The sequence below is a fragment of the Rosa rugosa genome, chromosome 4 (assembly GCF_958449725.1).
Source record: "Rosa rugosa chromosome 4, drRosRugo1.1, whole genome shotgun sequence".
NCBI lineage: Eukaryota > Viridiplantae > Streptophyta > Magnoliopsida > Rosales > Rosaceae > Rosa > Rosa rugosa.
The window spans coordinates 40,818,946-40,843,622 of record NC_084823.1 but is presented as its reverse complement, the minus strand read 5'-3'; the positions used below and the strand labels follow the sequence as shown (position 1 = coordinate 40,843,622).

Here is a 24,677-nt window from a genome sequence, read left to right as displayed (position 1 = left end):
AACTGAACCGAACTTGGACTTCGGTTTGGTTTGGTTCAGTTTTGTGTTTTTGGGAAGTTGAAACCAAAAACCGAACAGACCGGTTCGGTTCGATCGAGTTCGGTTTTATTTTTTATTTTTTTGAAGTAAAACAGATTTTTACCACTTCTACTTCTATCTCTTTGGTATTTTAACTCGAAATTTTTTTGTTTCTTCAAACCTATAATAATAATAATCCATAACAATGAGTTTACAAGTTCACTAATGCATGCTTTATACTTCAATAGACAATAATCTATACTCCATAGTTCATAATTCAAACTTCAAAGCTTCAAAATAAAGAATTTAGTCCAAAAATTTATAGTCCATCAACGTATGAAATGGTAAAAAAATATAGAGTCCAAAGTTTATAAAGTCTATTAAGTCATCAACACTAACCTCACAAATGAAAAATGTTTAAGTTCACTAAAAGATTAAACATCACAAAGAGAATCAACAAACCTCAACATATGAAGGAGGGTATGAACTCAAGCTCGGAAAGATGAAGTCTTCGCCTTTGGAGGTAATGTACCACTCCAACTACTCCCCACTGCAGCTCAACATGGCATCATAAGTAATTCTACATTGGCATAAGAGAACAATAAAAAACAAAAACATTAGAAAAGAAATACATACACTCATATATAACATAAAAATTACAACTTTATTAACCCAAAGAACATTAAATAAGAAAATAGAAACAATTACCTCTTTCCGCTTCTTCACACAACTCCATCTCCTCAATGGTAGGCACATGATGTATTACACATTTTCACTCCTAAGCCAATTTTGGCTACATATCAAGGCCTCCACCATTCTAGGAGTTAGGGAGCTATGATATTGATCAATAATCGTTCCACTTGTGCTAAAGGAAGATTCCCAAGCTATGGTTGACACCGGAATAGCTAGAATTAATCTCCTTCACAACGCAGACCAATGTGGGATATTTACAAACTCCATTCACCCTCCACCAATTCAACAAGTCAAAGTCTTCACCATCACCTTCAATAGGATCTCCAAGATATCTATTCACATCATTGTTGATGATCTCGGCTTTCTTTGCTCTTCTCCTTTGCTCCTTCTCTTTCAACCTCCTTTCTAACTCCGTACAACCTTTAGTTGAAGAAGACACCCCCTCACTTGATGCTTGAGTACCACTAACCTCACTAACACCATTTTCTCTTCCCTCTTCTTCATACACCTTGTGAATGTCATACAAGAGATCTTTCACTCTCTTTGTGTTAGCTTCCACCTTTTCATCCATCTCCCCATCAAGTATCTCAAAATAATCAACAACTTTTTCCAACTTATGACGTGGATCAAGAACAATACCAATGAACAAATAGGGATTTAACTTTTCAAAGTTACCCTAATACTTGTTAAACTTGTCTTGCATGGGTGATGCAATCTCCAACAAGCACGGGTTAGATTGTTCTTGCAAGACACCATAAATATGAAGTAAATCACCAAAGGTGTTATGAATAGTAGGAGAAGTAGAACAACACATCTTTAAAGTGACTTCATAAAATGGTCTCAAGAAATCGGCAAATTGCTCCCCATACTCTCAATCAACACTTGCCGGTGGCCCTTCTTTTAGCTTTTCATTCGTGTCACCTTGGAGTCATTCCCAAAAATTACCGGCATCATCTTCTGTCATTCTATCAAAGGCTTTTTGGAGTTTCAAAGCCCGTTCCAACATCAAGAATGTGGAATTCCACCTAGTAAGGACATCCAAAATCACAAGCCCTTTGCATTCTAGTTTCACCCTTTCAACACACTCTTTGAAAAAATCAAGTCTTTGTGAGGAGAATCTAACATACCTCACTGCTTTCCGAATGGCCTCAATGGTCATCCTCATTACATCCAACCCATCATTCAAATCAAGTTTAAAATATGGGCTACACATCTCAGATGCAAATTCTTCCCTTCATGCAAAAGTGCATTAGGGACCCCCCAATCACCTATCCTCTTTTTCAACTCCCTCAATGCAACATTATTTGACGAAGCATTATCAACGGTAACTGTGAGAATCTTCTCTATACCTCATTCCAACAAACAATCCTCCAAAAGATTAGCTATAGCTCTCCCCCTATGATTTGGGATCACACAAAAATTAAGAATTCTCTTATGCAACACCCAATTATCATCAATAAAGTGTGCAGTGAGAATCATGTAATTAATGTTTTGAAAGAAGTCCATGTATCGGTTGCAAGATACAACATTTATCTACTCAATTGATCCATCAATGTAATTACTGGTGACGATTGGTTTTCTGATGCCTATTTTGTATACAAAGTTCTTGAAGTGATGGAGTAGGGTCTGAATCATCTCTAGTTCTGCGATTGAAACTCAAATTATACAGATTAGAGATAAATTGAATATATACAACGTGCTTGATCTAGCTATGTGTCATCAAGTGGGATTAGAAGTTCTTATCCAACGTTAACAAGACTTGTTGGGGACATATATTTTTTTTTCTTTTTTTTTTTTCCTAAAGTAAAAACGTCAGAAAAATTTCATTGATGGCGAAGGTTACAAATAATGAGTCACCCAGTAAGAGTAGCATGTAAGACCACTACCGAAATAACTGCACCTACTCGTCTAGTGATAGCACACAAAAGTAAATAATAGTACCAAACATTAGAACTTATATACAAGAGTTACTATTATCTCTTGCGCTTTCCACTTAAAAATTTCCGAGACATGGGTTGTAGTTGATAATTTTGATTTGATTTAACAAAGTTATAGAATTTTACAGTTATCCCTTTATTACAAAAACCTCCAAACGCTTGATGTTTTGATAGTGGGACAAGAAAGTGGGAGTTTCGGCTATTGTTTTTATTAACCTGGACTTTCAAAGATTTTTAATCTTTTAAGGGGGCATTTATGTCCACTAATAATCTTTTGATATTGGTTTACTACTGCAACTAGGATTTGAAATCCGTACCCAAGTAGGATTAGAAACTCGCACCAAAAAGAGAAACCTTGCCGATTCCTTATACCAACAACCTACTTATATAAGTAGAATTTGGGTCGAGTTGGCTACCTTCAGAATTGGTAACCGATCGAGAAGCTGTGATTTAGGAGTAAACAGAAAAGGGTTTCTGGGGTATTACTCCGGCCGCTGGAACAGTTTTTCTAATTTACGGAAAAGTACGTGAGATCTTTCTAGAACGTGGAAGATGACGTCCAGGTTTGAAGTTGCTGCTACTAGAGAAGAGGAGGAGGCCGAACAGTTTCTTTGGTCTATGCTCGGAGACGAGTCGGAGTTAAACTTGGGTGTTGTTAGGGATGTCCTTTCTCACTGTGGGTATGAAGTTGAAAAGGCCTTGGATGCCCTACTTGAGTTATCTTCTTCCTCAAGTGAGACATGGTACTGTGTGGGAGATACTCACCAGAGTTATAAAGAGGTTCTTGCTGGTACTACTTCCAAAGCTCACCGGAGTACGAGCTCAGATAACCTCTCTCAGGTGGTGTTGGAATCTTTGTTCAAAAAATCTAAGAGGAGTCCTGAAAATGAAGAACCAAGAACCATGAATTCTTGGAAGAATAGTGTGAAGAAATTGCAAGAGTCATCGGGACCTGAGCTTGATGTTGCCATAGGAGCTGAATATGATGCATATAGAGGGACTGCAAAGCAGCACTGGGATTCAGTAACGTCCCAATATCAGAAAGCTGCAACTGCGTATTCAAACGGATCGCGGGCATACGCAGGTTACCTCTCTGAGCAGGCGAAGGTAAAGGCGAAATTGGCACGAGAGGCGGATGAGAAGGCAAGCCAAGAGATCTTCAAAGCTAGAAACAAGGATAAGTGGATAAACAATGGTGTGATAACTATTGATTTGCATGGCCAGCATATCAAACAAGCAATGAAGCTTTTGAAAATCCACCTTCTGAAAGGAACCAATGTGCAGTCGCTTCGGCACCTCAGGGTTATCACCGGCTGTGGTGCAGGAAAGTCTATTCTGAAACAATCTGTCATCAGACTCATCCAGAACGAAGGTATTAAATGGAGCGAAGAGAATCCGGGAGCGGTATTAATCAAGCTAGCTTCACAGAGACAACTTCAGGTTCATGGATAGGGAAGTATCTGCAGCCTGTCGTTAATTGTTGTCGTTGAGTCTGCTATTTAGTTTTTCATTTTTTGGTCAGTGTTACCTATTTAGTGTCATCTTTTCTGTAACTTTTAAGGCCACGTCTTAGGTCTGGAACTGGAAAGATCTTGGTTTATATCTCATATTCTCATTACTTCAGAAAGCGCAATTTTATTTTGTTTCTAATGACATGACACAGACCATCACAACATGCAAAACATAATTTACAAGCCCAGAACAACTTGACACAAAAAAAGTTAAACAAATGGGTCACTTACATCCATAAGGATAGCTACAAACGAACAGAAAAATTTAGTAATGAAATAACTGAATACGCGTTTTACATCATATTGAGATGTATAAAATTATTAACAGTCAAGACATAGTGGAGCAAGGTCCCTCAAGTTAAAACCACAAAATAAAAAAGTAAAAATCATCCTTTTAAGTTACAAAAAGAATGTTGAGTTTTACCAAACGAGTCTGACACAGCTAATCTAGTATTCCAGCACCTACAGACTCATGACCCCACCTAAACAAGATTAGAAACTTTGGCAAAGCTAACTAAAAGATGAAGCACCTCTCCTTCGTTCGTTTGTGTCCTTCCACCATCATTCTTCAATGACTGAGAAGGAAATGGTTTTGGCAAAAGATCTGCAACAAACTGCTTACGACTTCTTCATGAGATAACCCAAAAGTAAGCCAATGAGGCCAATAATAATGACGACAATGATTGAAACACCACCATGGCTTTTGCCCCCTTGATTTCTTAAGAGTTCCTGCAAAAGAACTTGTTAAGAAATAGAGCAACAATATTTGACAAGCAAGACATAAATTGAAGAAAAGTGGAAGTGTGGAATCCATCCTTTCAATCGTTTATAAAATGAGATAATGATTATGTTAGCAGGAGAATAGCCAAAAAGGAGTGACATTTTTAATGAAACAAAATTGGTGAGATGATTCGTTTTTCTACCCGTGGTGACTTTTCAATACAAATAAAAACAGAGATCAAAAGTCATTTCAACACACTAAACATCCACACTCCACAGTGGATGTATTCCTCGATACTGCATATTTCAAAAGGCAAAAGAAGTAAAGACAACACGCTGATTCTTAGAGCTGATTAGTATTTCTGTTGGTATAACTAAGACCAATTTTAATTGGAAATACAACAATACAGCTTATGCATTCAAGAATTCTGGGCATGCAAATAGTGAAAAATTACCTACATAAATGAGTACAAAGTTAGACACACAAATACTTGATCAAGAAAATATGGTTAAAATCAAGGTACAACCTCTAACTGTGGTAAAGACCAATTTTAACTGGAAATACAACAATAGAGCTTATGCATTCAAGAATTCTGGGCTGAAGAGTGAAAAATTACCTACACTCGAGTACAAAGTTAGACACACACATATACTTGATCAAGAAAATATGGTAAAAATCAAGGTACAACCTCGTTCAAGTTCGGGTGATAAATATACTGCTTCCAAACATTACAGGGCAAACAGGAGAATAAACACAATGCTATACAAGATGCATATTAAACCCTCACCAGCTCCTGACGAAGCCTCTTATTTGTTTGAAGCGCATTTGACTTTTCCTCTGACAATTTCTTAATAAGTGCATTTTCCTGCAATTATAAGTTAAATGATATAAAAACTAGACCTGCAAACACTACAACTTCAAGGATATAAGTTGTATAGAACTACTAGTTATGGCATATTGACCTAAAAAATAAAAAATACTTATGGCACAAGCAACATTTGAACAACAGAAGTAATTTCAGGTTACATGGTTAACCTGTGCAGATTATGCATTGCCATACTGGTAGGAAATAGAGATAAAAGGCAAAACAGGGCAAGAAAACTATGAACAAACAATAAGATACCTTGCAATTAAAAATGGACTCAAGAGACTAGAGATAATACAAGGAAAGCACAATCTTGCAACTGAAAGCCATTCACAAGATGTGATACAATTTCAACTCCCATTAAAAGCATAAAATAGTTCTCTAGAGACACCTAGTATGTAGATGATAATTTTGAAGGCCAGTACTAAAACCAGTCATCCAAGAAACAATGATGTAAAACCAAAAGGTGCAAAAACATTCATCAGTTCAGGCAACTCCCAAATTCAGGTAAGGCTAAACTCTAATTGGTGACAGAACCAGGAGAAACAACTGCATTCAAAGTCATTTCTCTAATGATGGAATATCCTAATCCAGCAAGTCTGTGAAGCATGGTTCTTGTAATAATGTTAAGTACATTTGCGTAAATAACTATTGAACCATGAATAATTAAGCAATATTCCAAAGGATCTCAATCGCACAATCCTAGCAGAAATAAAAAAAATTAAAATTTAAAATTTTAAAAAAAATTAAAAAAATTAAAAAAAAAATTGTTTAGTATAGCATATTAGCATTTATATCTATATGTATGAGCCATGTCTGATTAAGAAACTAACATATACCTATATAGCCAATTAGCCATAAATACATAAAAAAATAATTTAGGAGATTGTTATGCCATACTAAGTTTCTGAAAAAACAACTTGGTACAACATCCATGTTATACAAGACAACAAAACTCAAATCTATACATAAAATGCCTGATGACATTTGACCGTGTACTAGTTCGAGCATTGATGTATCAAAAGGATAACACCTGAGTACGATGTAACCCAGGAAGACAAAGCAAGGGGACAAACAAAAGTCCACAATCATCTATTGCTCATGAGGACTCCATGTGTGTATGTGCAACACACTAAGGCCAGATGGGTTTTGTTAGCATCACAGAGCACCAGCCTAATTATTATATAGTTTTATAACATACTAAGTGAGGTCCACATGAAGGTTATCGTTACACTAACTAGTTCAAAGGAGTAGGGATCGATGAGGTTTGGGAGAGAGTTAGGTTCTTATCATCCATATGGGCTTCCATTTCTAAAAAATTCAATAACTACACCCTTTCTTCTATAGTTCAAAGTAACAGATATCTGACCTAAAAAAATGCATAGAAACTGGATGAGTTATATGTGACACAATAGTAAACAAATAAACTAGGGCTTTTGTTTCTGCATGTGTAGGCATTTACCTCTGCAGATCTCTTCGGAACTTCAATCTGCTCTGAAAGTCCTTTTGCAGCCTGAAATCACCAATAAACGGCAAGGCAATCAATATCTCTCTTCTGACTATGGAAAATATTCATTATAGTCTTATAATCTAAAGTACTCACATTGGAAAACTCGGAACCATTAAGATTTCCATTCTCTGTAACAGAAGCTCTTGGTGAAGACCCTTCCTCTGACCCTTCTGGGACCGGAGAAGGGGGCTGAGGTGGAGAAACATATACCACTCTCAATTTGCACTCCTCAACCACATGTCCTGCGTCTTTATTGAACTACACACAACCGCAATCCCACAAATGAATAGCATTCAACATAAAGTACCCACACACATCAGAATTCAGAACATTGTGTAATGTAACTACCACTTCTGGAGTAATATCCTTCGGAGTTGCACCGTCATTGGTTTTTACACTCTGCAGGAGAAACTTATCCTTGCATTGCATGTCTAGAGGAGCCTCTTTTTGCGCCTGCATTGTAACTGAATCACAACAAACAATCAAAAACCATTAATCTTCATCATTTACAAAAACACATTCTACATAAACCACACAACAAAAATGATTACTATTCACCTATAACATCACAGGTGGATCGCGGCAAAACAATTCCCGTGTTCGGACGAACACAATACTTCTTCGGATTCGTAGTTTTGACCTGAAACACAACCAAAATCAATATCAAACATCCAAAGCATCCTATAATCTTCATTTCTACCACCAATATGACAATTCGAAAAAAAAAACACAAGCCTCAATTCGGAAATACACAACATAATCGAAAAATTCAAATCTTACAGAAACTCCAGATTTAATTTTCTTTTTCGTCAATTACAACACACGTAAAAAAATAAAGCTCCCTAAAAAAGCCACATGTGGAGATCAATTACGAAATTAACAAACAATTCATGCTTAATCAAATCCATGCAGTAATTCAAAAACCTATTCACATTCTCCGTAATTCACAACATTACCTAACAATATGCACAAAAATGAAGATGCAGGTAAAAAACAGAAAACGAAAACCAAAGAGTCAATGGAATACCTTGAAAGCGACATAGCTATCGGTCTTATTCGAGAGCTGAAGCGAGCAAGAGATCTGCTTCTTCAATTCGACTGCAGAGAAAAACAAAAAATCAAAAAACGAAACGCGGCATGCAACAAAAATCGAAACGGATCGAAACGAAAGCGTTTCGGTGAAATTCAAAATTGACTGACAGGGGAACTTGAGCTCGAGAGGCTCGATGCTGAGAAGCTCGCCGGTGCTCATTGGAGTTTTCGCTGATCGGAATTTCGGTTTCCGATTTGGAACAGAGATAGATTGGCGGAGAGAACAACCAGATTTAGGCGTTGGGGGAACAAGGAAGAGCGGAGCTCAAACATTAATAATGATTGTGATTTTATGAGTGGGAAAAAGTGGTTTTTTTTTTTTCTTTTTCTTTTTCAGGAAATTATAATTATTTTATTTTTACTTCTTCTTCTTCTTCTTTTCTTGGACTTTTGGGAATTATGAGTAATTTATTTCTCATTGCTAATTATGAAAATTGAACAACCTCTTTTCTCTCGATCCCTTATTTTGATAGTTTTTCCATTTTTTTTTTAAAATAATTATAATTTATTATTGGGAAAAAAATTAATTTTGTTCATAAAGACTTGTCTTTTTAGCTAAGTAAAATGCTTTATTTTGTGGTTGGTGAGCTTGATTTGGTAGGGGGAAAAGTGGCTAATGAGAGGAAGATTGTGCTAATGCCATATGGACCCATTTGGTAAAGCATATATATATATATATATATAATTTCTTGTTTTGAAGTGTTCAGTCCCTCAATTTTGACTTTTTTTTTAAACTTGTGATCCTTCATTTGGCATTTTTCAAATCATTGTCCCATATGTGCACCTTGATTTCTTTGATTTATTTATTTATTTATTTTATTTTTTTTGCGGAGGTTATTGAGGTTAATTGTGACATTGTTGTCTCTTTGTGCACATGTAATAAAATCTTAAATATGATATCACTATCTTTCCAGAGACACGATCAAGGGGAGTCCAATTTGAATATCTTGGTTCTCCCGAGCTTTAAACTAAAAAGTCGATTAAAAAGAAAGGAAATTATCTCTATTTTCTATGTATATTAAGGTTTAGCAACCACCCCACCATCCTATACATTGTAATCATCGAAATTGTATAGTGTCAATTGAATTAAATGTTAGAAACCAAGATAAGTAGGTGATATGTCTAATGGGCACTGGTTATTTAATGAGTGGTCTATCCCTATGTATTAACGTGGTACCACCACAACTTCTTGTTTGTCTATTAATAGCAGCGGAATGATATGTAATGGCTCTTCTGGCTTGAGATCAATATATTGGCTATGCCTTCATAATAATAATAATAATAATAAAAAGTAGGTGATATGTCTTAGAGTTCTATTTTGTGCAATAATGTATCAATATCCGCTAAATAGTGGCACTTACATTCGTGTAAGTAGGCCTCATCATTTAGCCATTCGGCCCTAAGCCCGCCCGGCCCTTGCATTAGGGCGGGCCGGCCCTACCCTTTCTCAAATACGGTAGGGTAAGGGTCATGCAAATGAAGCCCGGCCATACCCTACGGCCTGGCTCTTTAAGCCCGCCCATGAGTGTAGCCGGACTGTATATATATATATATATATATATATATTAAATATGATCAACAAAAAACAATGAGTCTTGTATTATATAACCATTGAGTCACATTTTGAGATAAAAAATAAAAATAATATATTTCTTTTTGTTAAACAAATTAAGGTCCATTTCGGCCCTACTTGGCCCTATTCGGAAGGCCGGCCCGACCCGGCCCTAGTGGCTCGGGCCTTTCGGGCGGGTAAGGGTTAGCATATTTAAGCCCCGACCCGACCCTACCAGGCCCTAAATTTTTTTGACTTTGACTAGACCCCCCGGCCCGACCCTAAGCTTTAAAATTTAGGGTAGGGCCGGCCCTAGCCCGGCCCATGATGACCCCTACGTGTAAGCGTTTCCGAGTAATTGTCAAAAAATCGAAGGGAACAAAATATCACCAACTAAAAATGTTGCTTATAAAAAGTATCAACTTTGTGCCGGCACCAAAGGGCCCTTAAGAAATTTTGTTTTATAATTCCTTCTCCTCCAAAACCTCAAGAGCATGAAACTGTCTACTTCTTGCTGCTTATTGAAGGGGTAGGTGACCTTTGGATGACTACCAACGATAAATAGTTTTATTTATTCTTGAGATAAATACTACGTTCACCACAACACGTTATTATTAATAGTTAAATAATTAAAAGAATCTCTCCAAAGTACAAACTATAAAGGAGAATTCATCTTCAATATTAAAAAAATATATGTATAGAAGTGCATAAGTAACTTTTAATATATGGCACTTGATGAATTCCCCCAAAAGATCCAATCGTTTGTAGTTTTGTACAACAATGACTCGTCATTAGGACAGCTACAAGCCACATCTTGTTGCCGACGTTCCCCAACTTATATGGTTAAGTAATAACACAAGTGAAAATGACACAAAATTGATTCATAACAGTCCCAATGGCAATAGGTTTCTTTTCTAAAAGGTTTGTCCTATGTCGGGATTTGACACTAACTCCAATTGGTCAGGGAGATCTTTAGCATTACAGCAATGAGCAATCATTTCATGTCCTTAATATACCAGGGGGCCAAATGAATTCTTTTTTCATCCATCTCTCACTACATTTCCCCCATATCATTTGAGACCATTCGCGATTTCTTGTACAGGGTAAAGTATGGTGGATTAGTGGATAAGATATCATTATTAGATATAATGAGTGAATTATTTGGTGTCAACGGATATATCTAAAAGATACATAAAATTATTGTGTCTTGTAGCAATTGCTACTATTTCAACATAATCAAATGTGATGATCGTGTTTGTTCACTTTGGTGAAGTAATTATTATGCACGACTCTAGGTTACATGAACATTAGTCCAGGCACTTTGAACAGAACAAGGCCATTGATATACAGGCCATTAACTAAAATGGAAGTTTTTAGTTTATGCGTAGAAAATGTACACAGTTATTTTGCTAATTTGAAGCGCAATGTACTTCCCAAGAAGTTGATCTCAACTCTTCTACATGCTGCACAAGTTCTTTCAAGACCTGGTAGGAGAAAAAACAGAGGAAGTGTCACTATGAATCAGGTTAGTAAATAATACCAATTTATAGAAGAAATATGTTTCACAACTCACATTCTTGGTGTCCTCAAGTGCAACTTCTAATGCTTCAATTTTCTGCAACACTAAATCTAGTTAATATGGGTTTGCAGAATAAGTTGAAATGTATAGCAACTTTACTAAGTACTTGTCAAGCTTACTTTCTTGGCGTCTTGAAGTGCTGCTTCTAAAACTTGGATTTTCTGACACAAAATGCATAAAACACAATGAGTTATTTCTTCAACGAAAGAGAAAATCCATAAGTAGTAAGTACTGATCATGAGCGCATTATAAGAGTATCTCATCATCATCAGAAAACTTTCGAGTTAAATAAACTAGAGAATGTTCATGTTTCTGCAATTAAAATGAGTATATCAAGCAACCTATCAAGCAACAAGATTCTCTAAATGAATAACAATTTGATGTTCTGCTAAACTTTAATAATTCGGTAAAAACGAATTGTAACCTTAAAGCTGACAAAATTGCTTGTGATTTTTATGGAGTATTACGCATCGTGTGATCATATGGAAGAGTCGCACATCAAATAAGTAACTGTCATTTGTAGTTCACTTCAATGAGTAGTGCTAACGCATGCAAGCCCGCCCTCAGGTTAGCGGGAACCCCATCCTTAACGGATGGGTAGCAAATTACATTCAATTGTGTCAGTCTTAAAACATTCCACAGAAGTATGGAATCTACGGATTGGTTAATTATAAGAGGTGCTTACCCTATTTTGCATCGGCGGCTCTTCTGAAGCCTCATTACTGTATTCTTCATTACCGTTTACCTCATTGCCTGCAGAGATTGCCTGAAAGATATAGATGAAGCATTTATGCCCTGCCATATTAAGTAAACATAAAACATGGTACCTTATAAGTCTAAACTCTGATGCAACAAAAGTTGCATTAGAAGTTCAAACACTGAAGTGGAAAATTTTTCAGAACACGAAAGGTTGATAACCTGAAGCACATCTGTAATCTCCGGATTGTTCCAGGGTCCTCTGTCACTTAAAAGGCAGCCCCCATATTCAGAACAAGTGCAGCTTCCACCCAGAAATGTCGGCAAATTACTGCAGAAAATCGAACTTTAACATTTAGTAAGAGTTATAAAGATGACCAATTACCAGTTGTGCTTGCAAGTTTGCACTTCGCTATATCTACCTTTGATCAATTACTTCAAGCAAGTCACTCTGATAATTGTATCCCAGCACCTGCAATAGTAATCTCATAGATTGAAAGACAATCATTCCGCAATCTAAAAAGAGAGACAAATTATGATATTGTGATGTTAATTGTACACTTATTTTACATCGATTTGAACAAAAATTACAATTTTTATAAATCAAAATTACAACATTGAGAACAAAGTTATCATATTCATTTACACTATCATATGTAAATTAAACTAAAATTACAACATTGACAACAAATTTGTTCAAAAACTTGTAACAAGGTCTTAGGTGATGTAATTATCATTAATAAAATTAAGATTACACAAAATAGGACTCACGTTACCACTCTGACAATACAAATTTATTGTCACATTTGTAAATGTGTGTAGACATATGGATATATATTATAGAATTTTTCCTAAAAAGATAGTGATTAATTATAGGACAATTCATGGAGAAGAGAACATACTCGAATCTTTGCTAATGTTCGTGCATCAAGGAAAGCTGCCACTGCTTTCCACAGCATCTTAAACCCATTTCCAGCATTCACAATAAACAGGCGATTTAGAGTCTGAAAATATCGATTGCCTCGAAGTCATCAACCAATGTATATGAACATTTACACGTTCTCTGCTCCTGTTAGTAATTAAGTATTTTCTCTTTTTGAATCAAGAATGAACTTCTAATCAAAATATATTTGAAGGGACTTAAAAATATGCAGCCTGCTAATACAGAGTAAAATTAATTGATTAAGATAGCTTATTACAACCTCATATCCATCATCGACTATATTCACCCGTTCTTGGAATTCTAGGTAACTAATTTCCTGACTCACCAATCAAATATTCCAAAGTACCTCTGGGTAGTAATTGCTATCAATCTTCTGAATTTCCATAAAGAGATATCGAGCAGGCTTCGAGAAATTTGCCAATCCCTAATGAAACACAAAATGCACAACATTAAGAACCTACTGTCAGATAGTCAATAACACATTTGATGACAATATAAATTCTATTAGGCAGCAAGAACTAATAGCATTACAACTAAGGATGCTTACCACTCCATGCACATCTAAGATACTTGTTGTAGATGCTACGTGCTTCTTAGCTGCAATGGAGCATGTAGGGTATCTCACATTCAATGTTTTCTCTTGTTCTGACACATGATACTTTGTAAATCTTTCAAGTGTAGTTACTTGCAGTAGCTTGTTAAGGTCTACCATCCCAATCCTTTCGATGTATATTGGTCTACCATATCGGTCTACCCCGTGGAATCCATGAGGATAGCACTTCTTAACTGCCTCATATTCCTCAAACTTGAACTCCTGCAATAATTAATCCCACAATTTTCTCAAGGATTTAAACAACAGAACTTCAGCCTAGAGAAAAAAAAAGCAATAGAACATCCGCAAATATGTAGTCATTTTGACACATTTACTTTCCCAAACAAGGACTAGATTCTAGTACTTGGAACATGCGGTAAAACCAATATTCATGATCGATAATATATGATCATATACACTATTTCAAGTAGAAGATTTAGTTCGATTTTTACTTTTGGAATTGCGTCAACCCTATAATCCTCACGCCACTTGAGATAAGTAAAGAAGGCCTCTTTTGCTTTAGCAAGATCAAAGTCCCTCATTCGAAGAAACCTAACAGGAACCAACAAGTGCAATTAGTAATATGAAATTGACGTGCAACAAGAAAAGCATACATCACTATGCATGTAGAACACCTCATCTTAACTAGTTGCAAATTATCAGACTAACCGCAAGAGTGTATGATAATCCTGGTGCTGTGAAGGAAGCTGACCCTCGAGGAACAGCAGTTCTCGAAAAGAGTCAACAAGCTTTTGATCTTTCGGATCACGAACTCCTGCAAGAACCATTTTCATGCTCTTGCTACTACTCCCTCCAAGTTTCTTGAACGACTCACGGAACTTTTTGAATCCCAAGTTCGACATTGAAGATGAAGGCTTTTTGCTATCTTGAGGCGCAGGGAAATGCCAATGGCTTTCAATGGGAGGATGAATACTTTTAGGTTTACCTAAACTTGATGAGGGTTTATCATCCTCTCCATCTCCACTGCCTCTCGAAATCACTATATCCCTATCTAGTGATTCTCGTTTTGATGTAAGCATAGGTAAACAAATATATGGCCTTATGGAATCAAAGTTGAACAGTTTTAACTACTCTAAGGGGAACAACAGACTTGAACTTATTCTTGTACAAAGGCCGGCCGTCTTTGTTTCATGGTAGATTCAAGAAACTGTTTAGCTAAAGATTACAGTGTTGAATTTGTTAGAACTGTGTGAGACAATTGTGCAAACACAGAGAGCAAGGGCAAAGAAGGTGGAGACCAAACGTAAATAAGAACAGATATATGAAAGGGAAAAAAGTGAAACAATGATTTTGGGCTGGGTATCGAATTCCATGCTTTGCCTTGCATTTTGGAATGTCTGAGCATCAAGTAAACTGTGAAGTAGACTGGTTTTCACGCAGAGAGAACGTGTTTCCTCCGTGCCTTCCATTTCAGCCTCTAGCATTATTCCATAAGTGGTTTAAGATCGACTTTCAGTATGTTATTCTATTCTACTGAGCAAGACAGATGTTACCACTATTAAGAATTAATTACTCACATAATAATTTATATTTGTACTTTAATGAAGACTTTATTTACTTTAATGAAAAAAAAATTCGTATTTACCGCACGAGTTATCAAAGTTGTAAGCATGTGTCTTTAAGTGGTAAGCATGAAGTACAACAAGTTTGAGAAATGTTAATATACCATAACCTTATCTATCAATTTTTTTTGTTGGCAGAGGACTAGCTAGATGGAGGAGCAGCAACTCTCTAACTCAGCAATTTATTAAAGGACTAAACTGAGTTTAGTCCCTCAAACTTTAGGCCAAACATCAGTTTGGTTCCTCATTTTTTTTTTTAATCAAACTCATCCCTGATCTCTCAAATTACATCAACCTCGTCCAAAATTTGAATCTGCAGCCAAATGTAACGTTATCCGCTGGAGCCGACAAGGAGGTCCCACATTTCTGATTTTGAACCCACAATAAGGGCAAAATGGACATTTCATATTTAATCCAATTTCTAATTTTTTTTTCTCTTATTTTCTCTCTCTTCTCTCTCTTCCTCTCTCTCACTCTCTTCACTCTGTCCACTTCCGATGAAACCCGATTCGCACAACCCAAAACCCACCCCAAAATGCTAAGAATCATCCGACGCCGGCGGCCCCACCGCCAGCATTACGACGTGTACATTTGCACTGTGATCTCTGCCCTCCTCATCCTCCTCATCTTCGTCTCTCTCCTCTACACCCGCCTCTCCCACTCCTAATCCCACCGCTTCAGCTACCGCCACCAAACCCCCATCTCCCAAAACGACGACGTTTCTCTCCAACCCCCTCATCTCCGACGACACCGCCGCCGCCGCCACCACCATCCCCGTTTATTTTCTTCGATCATGTCAGTGGGGTTAAGATATTCAAGTCCAATTTTGGGGAGTTCTTCGATCATCACAACCCACCAATCCAATACCTAACCAAAATGCAATGCATACACCACAACCCAAAATTGAAGAAACCCATAACACAAAACCAAGCAATCAACAGCTTCCAATCAACAACCAACAAATTACATAAAAAAATAAAAATAAAAAAAAGGACAGAAATGAACCTACTCCTGTGTGAACCGAGCTCCGAGTTTAGCATAAGAAGAAAGCTTGACTTCAAGATCTCCCTCGATCTGCCGGGTCAAGTACCTCTGGGCTGCCTTCACGAGTCCAAGTCAGTCACTGGAGAAGAAGACGAGGACGACGCCCATCAAGAGGCAGAGGTGAAGGCGAAGAGAGAGGTTTTGACAGTGGATTTGATCGAGGCCTCATGTTGCTCCGGTTTTGAGAGGGTGTGGAGTTTGGTTGAGGTGGTGGGTAGTGGGAGCTTGTGAGCAGAGATTCATGGTGGCTGGCTGGTGTTCGCGGTGGCTGGGAATATGAGAGAGAAAGAGAGAGAGAGAGAGAGAGAGAGAGAGAGAGAGAGAGAGAGAGAGAGAGAGAGAGAGGTTTCAGATGTGAGTGAGAGAGAGAAGAGAGAGAAAATAAGAGAAAAAAATTAGAAATTAGATTAAATATGAAATGTCCATTTTGCCCTTCTTGTGGATTCAAAATCAGAAATGTGGGACCTCCTTGTCGACTCCAGCTCAGCGGATGACGTCATATTTGGCGCCAGATTCAAATTTCGGACAAGGTTGATGCAATTTGAGAGATTAGGGATGAGTTTGATTAAACAAAAAGATGAGGGACCAAACTGATGTTTGGCCTAAAGTTTGAGGGACTAAACTGAATTTAGTCCTTTATTAAAAGAAGAAAAATAGCAACTTATGAAACTTAGAAGGGGAACCAAACCAAACCTCCCTACAAAGCAAACAAAAAATAAACAAGTTATCGAACCGAAATTGAGGAATATCCAATTGGTTATTAGGAGAAGTCGTACCATAATTCACTAAAACGTCGACTACCTTATTACCTTTGCAAAAAAGTAGGGCTAGCATTTTGGGCTGATTGGGCCTAACCAACCGTTTTTCGAACCGGCTTGTACCATTTTGGGCCAAAAATCTCGGCCTACCTACTTTTGGCTCGGCTGAGCCTTATCGAGTTAGTAACCGATATACGTGTATCCCACTAAACCATTATGCAAAATGATTTAAAATCTTGCAAGAGGCAAGACTTGAAGCTCTCACTTCTTTGGTGGGGAGTGATACGCTCAAAGCAAGCGCATAATTTAACCCTGAAAACATCGTTAGTAGTATAAGCAAATAGGGATCGTTCTATTCCGGGGATTGAGGGTACACCTGTCATTGTCAAACAATTAAACAATTAAAATTAAAACAAAGTATAATATTCACAAATGTATTCACAAAATATAAACATTTTACACGAAAAGGGGGGATTTTGTTTTTGGTTTTTTCGAAAATGAAACTAAGTTAACAAAAACAATTAAAATGAAAAAAACATAAAAATACGAATGGAATGAAGGAACAAAGATCAAAACCGAAACTTATGATTAAAATTGATTCAAACCCTAATATTGTTCATCTAAGTCATGAGAAAGGAGTTGATCATGTGAAACATTCGAAAGCAAATGAATTCCCATTTTTTACTTTTCAATGCTAATTAACCTAAGCGAAAGCACCTAGATTAATCCTATCAAACATGCAATCAAACCCTAGAAAGCTAGTCAATCATGTCATGTTTAACGCATTACACATAGAGAAAGGCTATCAACTCAAGTGTACAACTTAGTATGGAAAAGTCCACCTAATTGCAATTCTCTTTAATTAAATTCGATCTTTGTACAAAACCTTTACTACTTTGATTCAAGTTTACACAAAACGAAAAGTCGATTTCATGTTCTTAAACCTAGCACCATTCATATCGAAACCCTAAGTGTTTGCAACCACATAAGATTAAAATACAAAAGTTATCTATAACGCAAATTTAATTAAACAAACCCACATAAGCAACTCTCGAATCACAATATATGAATCTGAAAATTCTCAATTAATCATAAAAATTCCAGAAATAATACTTTGTTCAAACATATATGTCAACTAGTTCATAACCAACGAAATTCAAAGCAAATGTTACAAAGGAGAATAGGATTACACCGTGGATGAAGATGAGATGGATGATTCACGTTGTGGATTCTTGAAACTCGAAAGCAAGCTTCAAGGATGGCTATGGATGGAAGTGCTCACGGCTTCTCTTCTTCTTCTTTGGCCTTGCTTGAACTCGTGGAGATGACTAAACTTGAAACTAGAGGATGGAAAGGAAAATGGAAAGGAAATGGAGAGACAAAGAAAATGGAATGGATGAAGGAATGTCCTTTCTTCTTTGTTGTAGCCTCTATTTATAGGCTACCAAGCAAAACTATTTGGATTTAAACAAATGATGATATGTTAGGTTTGAGCATTTAAACATTAATGGAATTTATTAGGTTTGAATATTTAAACACTAATGGAATTTGTTAGGTTTGAATATTTAAACACTAATGGAATTTGTTAGGTTTGAGTCACTTTCTACTCATTTTTCCTTCAATTAATTCTCCACCAAGACTTCAGATTTTGCCCGTGACTTCTTCATATGAAATGATCCATCATGAGTGTAGATCATTCTGTAAAATTTTCAGAATTTATCTCCATGTGTTTGGGCCGGAATTTCTGCTGGACTCCTTACAGGTCCAGTTTTCCAGTTTTGCTTCTGCAGAAAATTGGGCTGACTGTTTGAAGGCCTTCCACTTCTTTTTGGCTCTTGCACTCTTCATAAGAAATGTTTCTTAGGATGTCTAGAATGGATCTGGAAGGTTTCAGCTCATTTGAAGTTCATTTGGTCAGGTGGTCGCTCCTTCTTCCTTGCTTGGCTTGGTTTCTCCTAGCCGGAGTAGGAAAATGTGTAAAGTTGACCTTTTTAGTGCATTTCCATTTTTCTCCATCATTTTATGGACCTAACACTTATTTCATCATCATCTACTCCAATGTACCTAAAAATAAAAATTGAATTAAAAATCGATTCGTTAAGGAATTAACTAAGCAAAATGTGAGGAATTAACTATTAAAATACCACATTAAAATGCTCCTATCAGGGAGTCTGACCTCAAACCACTAGGCCACAAGCTCCACAAGCTCTTCTTCTTATATTATATACAAAAGTTGAATTTATCTATTCTATGCAATAGAATTTAAAAAGAAGTCTTCATTGACTTTGTCCATAGACTTTTTCGACGATCAACATTAAACAATTCTCTCATTCTTCATTCTTCTACTGTTTCTGACTGTTTCTCCTTTTTCTTCGTTTCTTACTCACTTCTTCCTCTTTCCTTCAATCCTTCTCCTCCATTCTGCAAGCCTCATCTTCTCTATTTTTCTCATACGTATTAGGCTTATAAACCTCATGATCTATAGATCTGAGGCTTAACCATCTCTATCTGCAAATCTGCAATTTAAACTTCGCCGGATCTTTTTGCTCCACAATTATCGACTCCAACTTCCGGCAGTCAGAATTTTCCAGTACCGAACGAAACCAACCGTTTATCTGGAAAAACCAAAGTTTCGGTTACAGGAAAGCTCGATCCAGCTACAGTAAGAGATTTAGGCAAGTCAAGAATTTCGGCTCAGTTTCAGTTGAGGCAAAAATGCTCGGTTTTCTAGCCGAAACCAGCCTTACAAAAAAGAAGTGATACACAGAAAGTCATTTGAAAACTCTGGTACAAGCATGCAATTGAGCCAGCTAACACGAAGTTGCAAGAGTACCATCAAATGAGACTTAATAAAATCAAGAATAAGAGAAGATTCGACTTCTAGCCATATGTGTTTCCAATCACGAACCCACTCCAGCTCAATTGCCTTAATCACAACCATCACTTTTGTCTCAATGGAACTAGTGATTTCAAGACTATAAGCAAAAGCTCCAAGAAAATGTCCTATATGATCCCCAAACACAGCTCCATAACCTTCAACCCTCTCATCATACTTCCAAACTACATCAAAATTAATCTTAACCTAACCAATCAATAAGGAATGTCAATTAACCTCTATCACTTTTGGTGCACGAACCTGCAATGGGCCCCAAAATATTTCAAAATGTGAAGATCTTGGATGCTATTGTGCATAGTACCCGTTGCTAATTGGCTAGCTGCTTGTATATGACCATAAATAAGTCTACATATAGACATATAGTAGCACCACCTCTCTCTATAACATCTACCTGTTGACATCAATAGATGTTTTGATACAATGACATTTTTGTAAATAATAAAAATTAAATATAGAAGAGTATTTTTATAAATATTGATATTTTTTATATTTTAGTCGCTTTATAAGGAAAAAAAATTAAGTGACTTAAATTAATAACTAGTCTTTGCCCACAAATGCTATGCATATGTAAAACAGATTTTTTGTTTAAAATTTTCTTTTTGTAATATTTATGTCTTGATAATTATTGAAGTTAGAGAAATATGGAGGGCAGTGGGAAGTTATCTACATAATAGGGTAGTGGGAAGTTATCCACGTACAAAATGGGTTAGAGGGAACATATTTTTTTATTTTAATTGTTAATCAATATTTTATTATTTACTATAATACCCTTCAAATATTAAAAATTATTTAAAAATAATATATGGTAAGGGGTCTCGTTTTCACGTCCACTTTTTCTAACAAAGTGGGTTTCCTTAATAATAGTATAAATAAATTGATAAGAGTAATCTTATACGTCATACCCTAATTATAATTAAGGAATTCAATAATTTAATTGGGCCATGGCATGTGAGTACCCCGGGTTGGGCTGAAGGCGGGACACAACTTGGGCCGACACGAAGGAATAATAAATAAACAAACCAGCTCGAAGGAATAATAGCCCTTGACAAGTGTCACCATCTCACTATGTGGGGACCACAGGAGTACAAACGTGGAAAACCCTCTAGAATGGCGACAGCATGAGCTAGCTGTATCCAGTGTCACAGACACGCTTTCGGGAAACCTCCGAGTACGCTGACGTCATGCTCAGGCCTTCAGATAGAGTTGGTTCGCGCCTCGTGGCGGCTTTCTTTGTCATTTGTCCACGTCAGAAATGAAATTTTTTTTAAAATAAAATACCAAAAAATAAAAATTCCGGTGCGGCCGGGCCTACTCTTATTAGGCTACAGCTCTCGTTGATTGGCCCGGCGGGAGTTGTGATTTAGAGGAGTAATGATTGTGGATTCCAAAATTGAGGTATCGAGGTGGGGACCACAGGAGGGGAAGGTAAGGTGGGGGCCTACCTTTGAGATGCAGCCAAAAGGAGCAGAAGGCAGAGGCTTTATCTGGGAAGAGAATCCAGTTGTGTGCTACACAGCTGGCTTCCAATGATGAGTTTTCATCACTGGCAGGCTTTGCTTTGGGAGGCGCAGACCCCTTTAACCAAACGTCAAAGGTATTATCTTGCCCAAAAAAAAAAAAAAGGTATTAGAATCGGAACAGTATATGAGGTCAATTTCTGTACAACACCACCGGCTTAATTTTCCGGTGGTAGCCGGCCGGCTACTAGGAGGGTTCGAAAGTTTGATATCGTGTTGTTTCGGAAACATTATGGTTTACTCTCATAAAGAGTATTGATATTGTCCCCACTTAATTACCTTAACGTCAATGAGTGCAAAATTTTATCTCAAAATGTCTCAGAATTATTAGGAATAATTCAACCACTTATATTTTTTATGTTGTTGTATCTCATTTCAGATGCCGGTAGACTTTATCATTTCTGCATCCTGATTTATATCAAATCACACAATCCCGACAATACATTGTCTGCACTACAACATATACATGTATACGATACACAGCTACTACTTAGTGAGTTTAGTATTAAAATACTAATTCACAGTTTCACACGACTTATTAGCTCAATCTTGTACGTACTATTATTCATTTCTCGAGCAGTATATATATAGATCTGGTAAGGTGTCATTATGCATATTCATTATGATTGCCTTAGTAATGGTCGAACCAAGTATATGGCCTAGACTTTGCAGAGGGTGCAATCCACATCATGGGCACTCCATGCCTTCGTTGAGATAGAGACTACGTCCAACTACAATAAGCCATATAACGTAGGTCGCAATTCATTGTGGGGATGAGTGGTCTAATCAGAGTAGAAAAGATTCAGATCCTCGATGACCTAGCTAGCTAGCTAGCTGCTCCATGCCCTTTATTCATTACTTGGCTGAGGCTCCACGCCATGAATTGAGAGAGCCCTTAAAGGCGGCCTTGTACATTATTAGGCTATATCTTCATCATCGTCGATCACCACAAACAAAACCAGGACGCACACATCATGTATTATTGTACATTAACTTTGATGGGGCATATATGACGAATCAATTAGCAACCCCCTTGGACTATATTTAGATGCAATTATGACCAAAAATAGAGAAAATTTTTCAAACAGTATCCGAATTTAAGCCGACTCCTAACTTCAGTACCCGACTATGCAAAACTATCACTTTGGTACCCCAAATTTAAAGCCCGACCCAAGAACGGTACACACCGTCCATAACAGTGTTAAGAGCCCAGCCACGTGACAATACCTGAAGGGTAATTGGGTCATTTCAATCCAAATTCACTCTCACTCTCTCGGTCAAACCCAAATTCAAAAATTCCACCCAAATCATAGCACCGATACCAACTCCTCCACTTCCTCCACCTCCTCCACCACCACTAACTCAAACCATAACCCAAGAAATCCCAACATCCATGGAATCGCAGTTCACAAACACAATACACAACCAAATTCTTCATGGCTTTATTAATTTCTCTGTGAAATTCGTAAACCCTAGCTTGTTGCACAGAGAAAGAGAGAGAAAGAGAGACAGAGAGAGAGAGAGTCCTTTTTTATTCTGGTAAAGCTTCGTATCACACAAACACACATCAATGACCAAATGGCTGCCTCTTTAGCAGATCCCTTCTTCTTCTCCTCGTCTCCTTCATCTGGGTTTTGTCAGCTTGTGATTGGAAGTTCATGATGAACTAGTATTCAAGCCTTAATGACCACAACCCAAAAATCTTCGGAGTTTAATTCCCACGCAAGGTCAGACCTCGTCCAGAGAAGCAGTTGAACCAGAAACTAGGCAGGAATGAGTTGAGAATAGCCGGAAATGTCGCCGGTGTCCAAGAACACGGCTGCCCGAGACCAAACCCAGAAACCAAGTCATTAAAACCCGATCAAATTCAAAAAATAATTGCACAGGCTTGTTGGGCCTGATGAGGAGATGAGATTTCATACCACATGTAGCCAAAATGGTGGTCGGAATCGCCGGGAATTGCAGAGCTCGCCGGAGAAGTCTCGGAGCTTCCAGTCGTCGTTGCTCCTTCTCCGTTCAATGCATGAATGATTCAAAGGCACAGGGACGTAGGCGACACAGAGACGAAGGGAATGGTGGTTGTGCGCCTTCGTGGGGTGGCCGGACGTCATCCCTCCAGTCGGGTTTCTTTCTCGGGTCGCGGCTGGTGTTCGGGTCAGAGAGCACTCTCTCTCTCTCTCTCTCTCTCTCTCTCTTTCTTTTTGTTTTTGGTCTCCCGATCTCCTTGTTGGAGAGGCCTTGGAGGTCGGCAGTGATGGCTTCTTCGCTCTTGGTCATCTTGGCCAGAGCTCGCGTAGGGACATGTGTTATTGGTGAGACCAAAAAATTGGTCTCAAATTTTTTTTTTAATTAAATTTAAAAAAAAAAGTTGGACCGAATTACCCCTCAAAATATGCCACGTGGTTAGCTAGTTAACGCCGTTATGGACGGCGTGTACCATTGTTAGGTCGGGCTTCAAATTTGGGATACCAAAGTGATAGTTTTGCATAGTTGGGTACTGAAGTTAGGAGTCGGTCTAAGTTCGGATACTGTTTGAAAAATTTTCTCCCAAAAATATCCAAGTAGGAGATATTATCACCACTGAGAGCAACATGACACAACAGAAGTGAATACACATTTAAGGAGTCTCAAAAATATTTAACTAGGACTTAAATTTTTTATTCTAGCAAGTAGCCAAAATGAGGTTTGTTTTGCCACAAAAAGGAAAGAAATACAACAAACATCCCATAGACACTCATTGTTCAAAGAATCGACATAAGTTGAAAAGCACTAAAACAAAAATCCTAAGCCTCAACCTAAACTTGAGAGTTCGTTTGTTTTTTTTGTTTTTTGTTTTTTTCTTCTTTAATTAACTTCCTGAAAGAGATGTTAGAAAGAGAGATCCCCACAAAAAAAGAACGTGAGCTGTAAAACATAGAGCATCACTTGATATACTAACTAAAGAAAACGTATTTAAGTTTCCTGATATAAGAATTAATTGGCTTTTCTCAAAAATACAAAAACAAAGTCCGAAATTGCAAAACATTGAAAATATTTTATCCGCCTCTAAAATTGGTCCAAATATGTAATATCACATTTTTTTTTTAATAAATTAGATATGTACATCGCTCAATTGAACAATCGGATGACCTTGTTGATCTGCATGCTTAAACGAAGTTTCAATCCTCCTT

The 24,677-nt window shown here is 37.2% G+C and overlaps 3 protein-coding genes across 3 annotated transcripts; 1 reads left to right on the top strand and 2 right to left on the bottom strand.

The window, feature by feature from the left end:
* Window positions 1-3,200: 3,200 nt before the first annotated feature.
* Window positions 3,201-4,100, top strand: LOC133744827 (SMR domain-containing protein At5g58720-like). Its single transcript, XM_062172865.1, has one exon. It carries the CDS (start codon window positions 3,201-3,203, stop codon window positions 4,098-4,100), a length of 900 nt encoding a protein of 299 aa, XP_062028849.1.
* A 301-nt stretch (window positions 4,101-4,401) lies between these two features.
* LOC133745593 (vesicle-associated protein 1-2-like) lies at window positions 4,402-8,624 on the bottom strand. The gene is made up of 8 exons (XM_062173690.1): window positions 8,456-8,624; window positions 8,283-8,353; window positions 7,814-7,895; window positions 7,604-7,719; window positions 7,349-7,513; window positions 7,208-7,258; window positions 5,668-5,745; window positions 4,402-4,888 (listed from the first exon to the last, which is right to left on the bottom strand). The coding sequence occupies exons 1-8, from the start codon at window positions 8,505-8,507 to the stop codon at window positions 4,778-4,780; spliced, it is 726 nt and encodes a 241-aa protein (XP_062029674.1). The 5' UTR covers window positions 8,508-8,624; the 3' UTR covers window positions 4,402-4,777.
* A 2,481-nt stretch (window positions 8,625-11,105) lies between these two features.
* On the bottom strand, window positions 11,106-14,951 carry LOC133706519 (phosphatidylinositol/phosphatidylcholine transfer protein SFH11-like). Its single transcript, XM_062132061.1, has 11 exons — window positions 14,379-14,951; window positions 14,162-14,261; window positions 13,665-13,931; window positions 13,464-13,541; window positions 13,077-13,178; window positions 12,597-12,646; window positions 12,397-12,505; window positions 12,164-12,244; window positions 11,598-11,639; window positions 11,473-11,514; window positions 11,106-11,383 (listed from the first exon to the last, which is right to left on the bottom strand). The coding sequence occupies exons 1-11, from the start codon at window positions 14,747-14,749 to the stop codon at window positions 11,309-11,311; spliced, it is 1,317 nt and encodes a 438-aa protein (XP_061988045.1). The 5' UTR covers window positions 14,750-14,951; the 3' UTR covers window positions 11,106-11,308.
* Between the last annotated feature and the right edge of the window lie 9,726 nt (window positions 14,952-24,677).

Excerpts from the sequence above, each read along its gene's own strand:
- LOC133745593 (XM_062173690.1), bottom strand. The coding sequence starts at position 8,507 with ATGAGCACCGGCGAGCTTCTCAGCATCGAGCCTCTCGAGCTCAAGTTC. Across the intron at positions 7,896-8,282 it reads ATAGCTATGTCGCTTTCAAG|GTCAAAACTACGAATCCGAA; the intron begins GTATTCCATTGA and ends GTTGTGTTTCAG. Across the intron at positions 7,259-7,348 it reads ATGGTTCCGAGTTTTCCAAT|GCTGCAAAAGGACTTTCAGA; the intron begins GTGAGTACTTTA and ends TGGTGATTTCAG.
- LOC133706519 (XM_062132061.1), bottom strand. The coding sequence starts at position 14,749 with ATGCTTACATCAAAACGAGAATCACTAGATAGGGATATAGTGATTTCG. Across the intron at positions 13,932-14,161 it reads GGGTTGACGCAATTCCAAAA|GAGTTCAAGTTTGAGGAATA; the intron begins GTAAAAATCGAA and ends TAATTATTGCAG. Across the intron at positions 11,515-11,597 it reads CACTTCAAGACGCCAAGAAA|AAAATTGAAGCATTAGAAGT; the intron begins GTAAGCTTGACA and ends TTAGTGTTGCAG.
- LOC133744827 (XM_062172865.1), top strand. The coding sequence starts at position 3,201 with ATGACGTCCAGGTTTGAAGTTGCTGCTACTAGAGAAGAGGAGGAGGCC.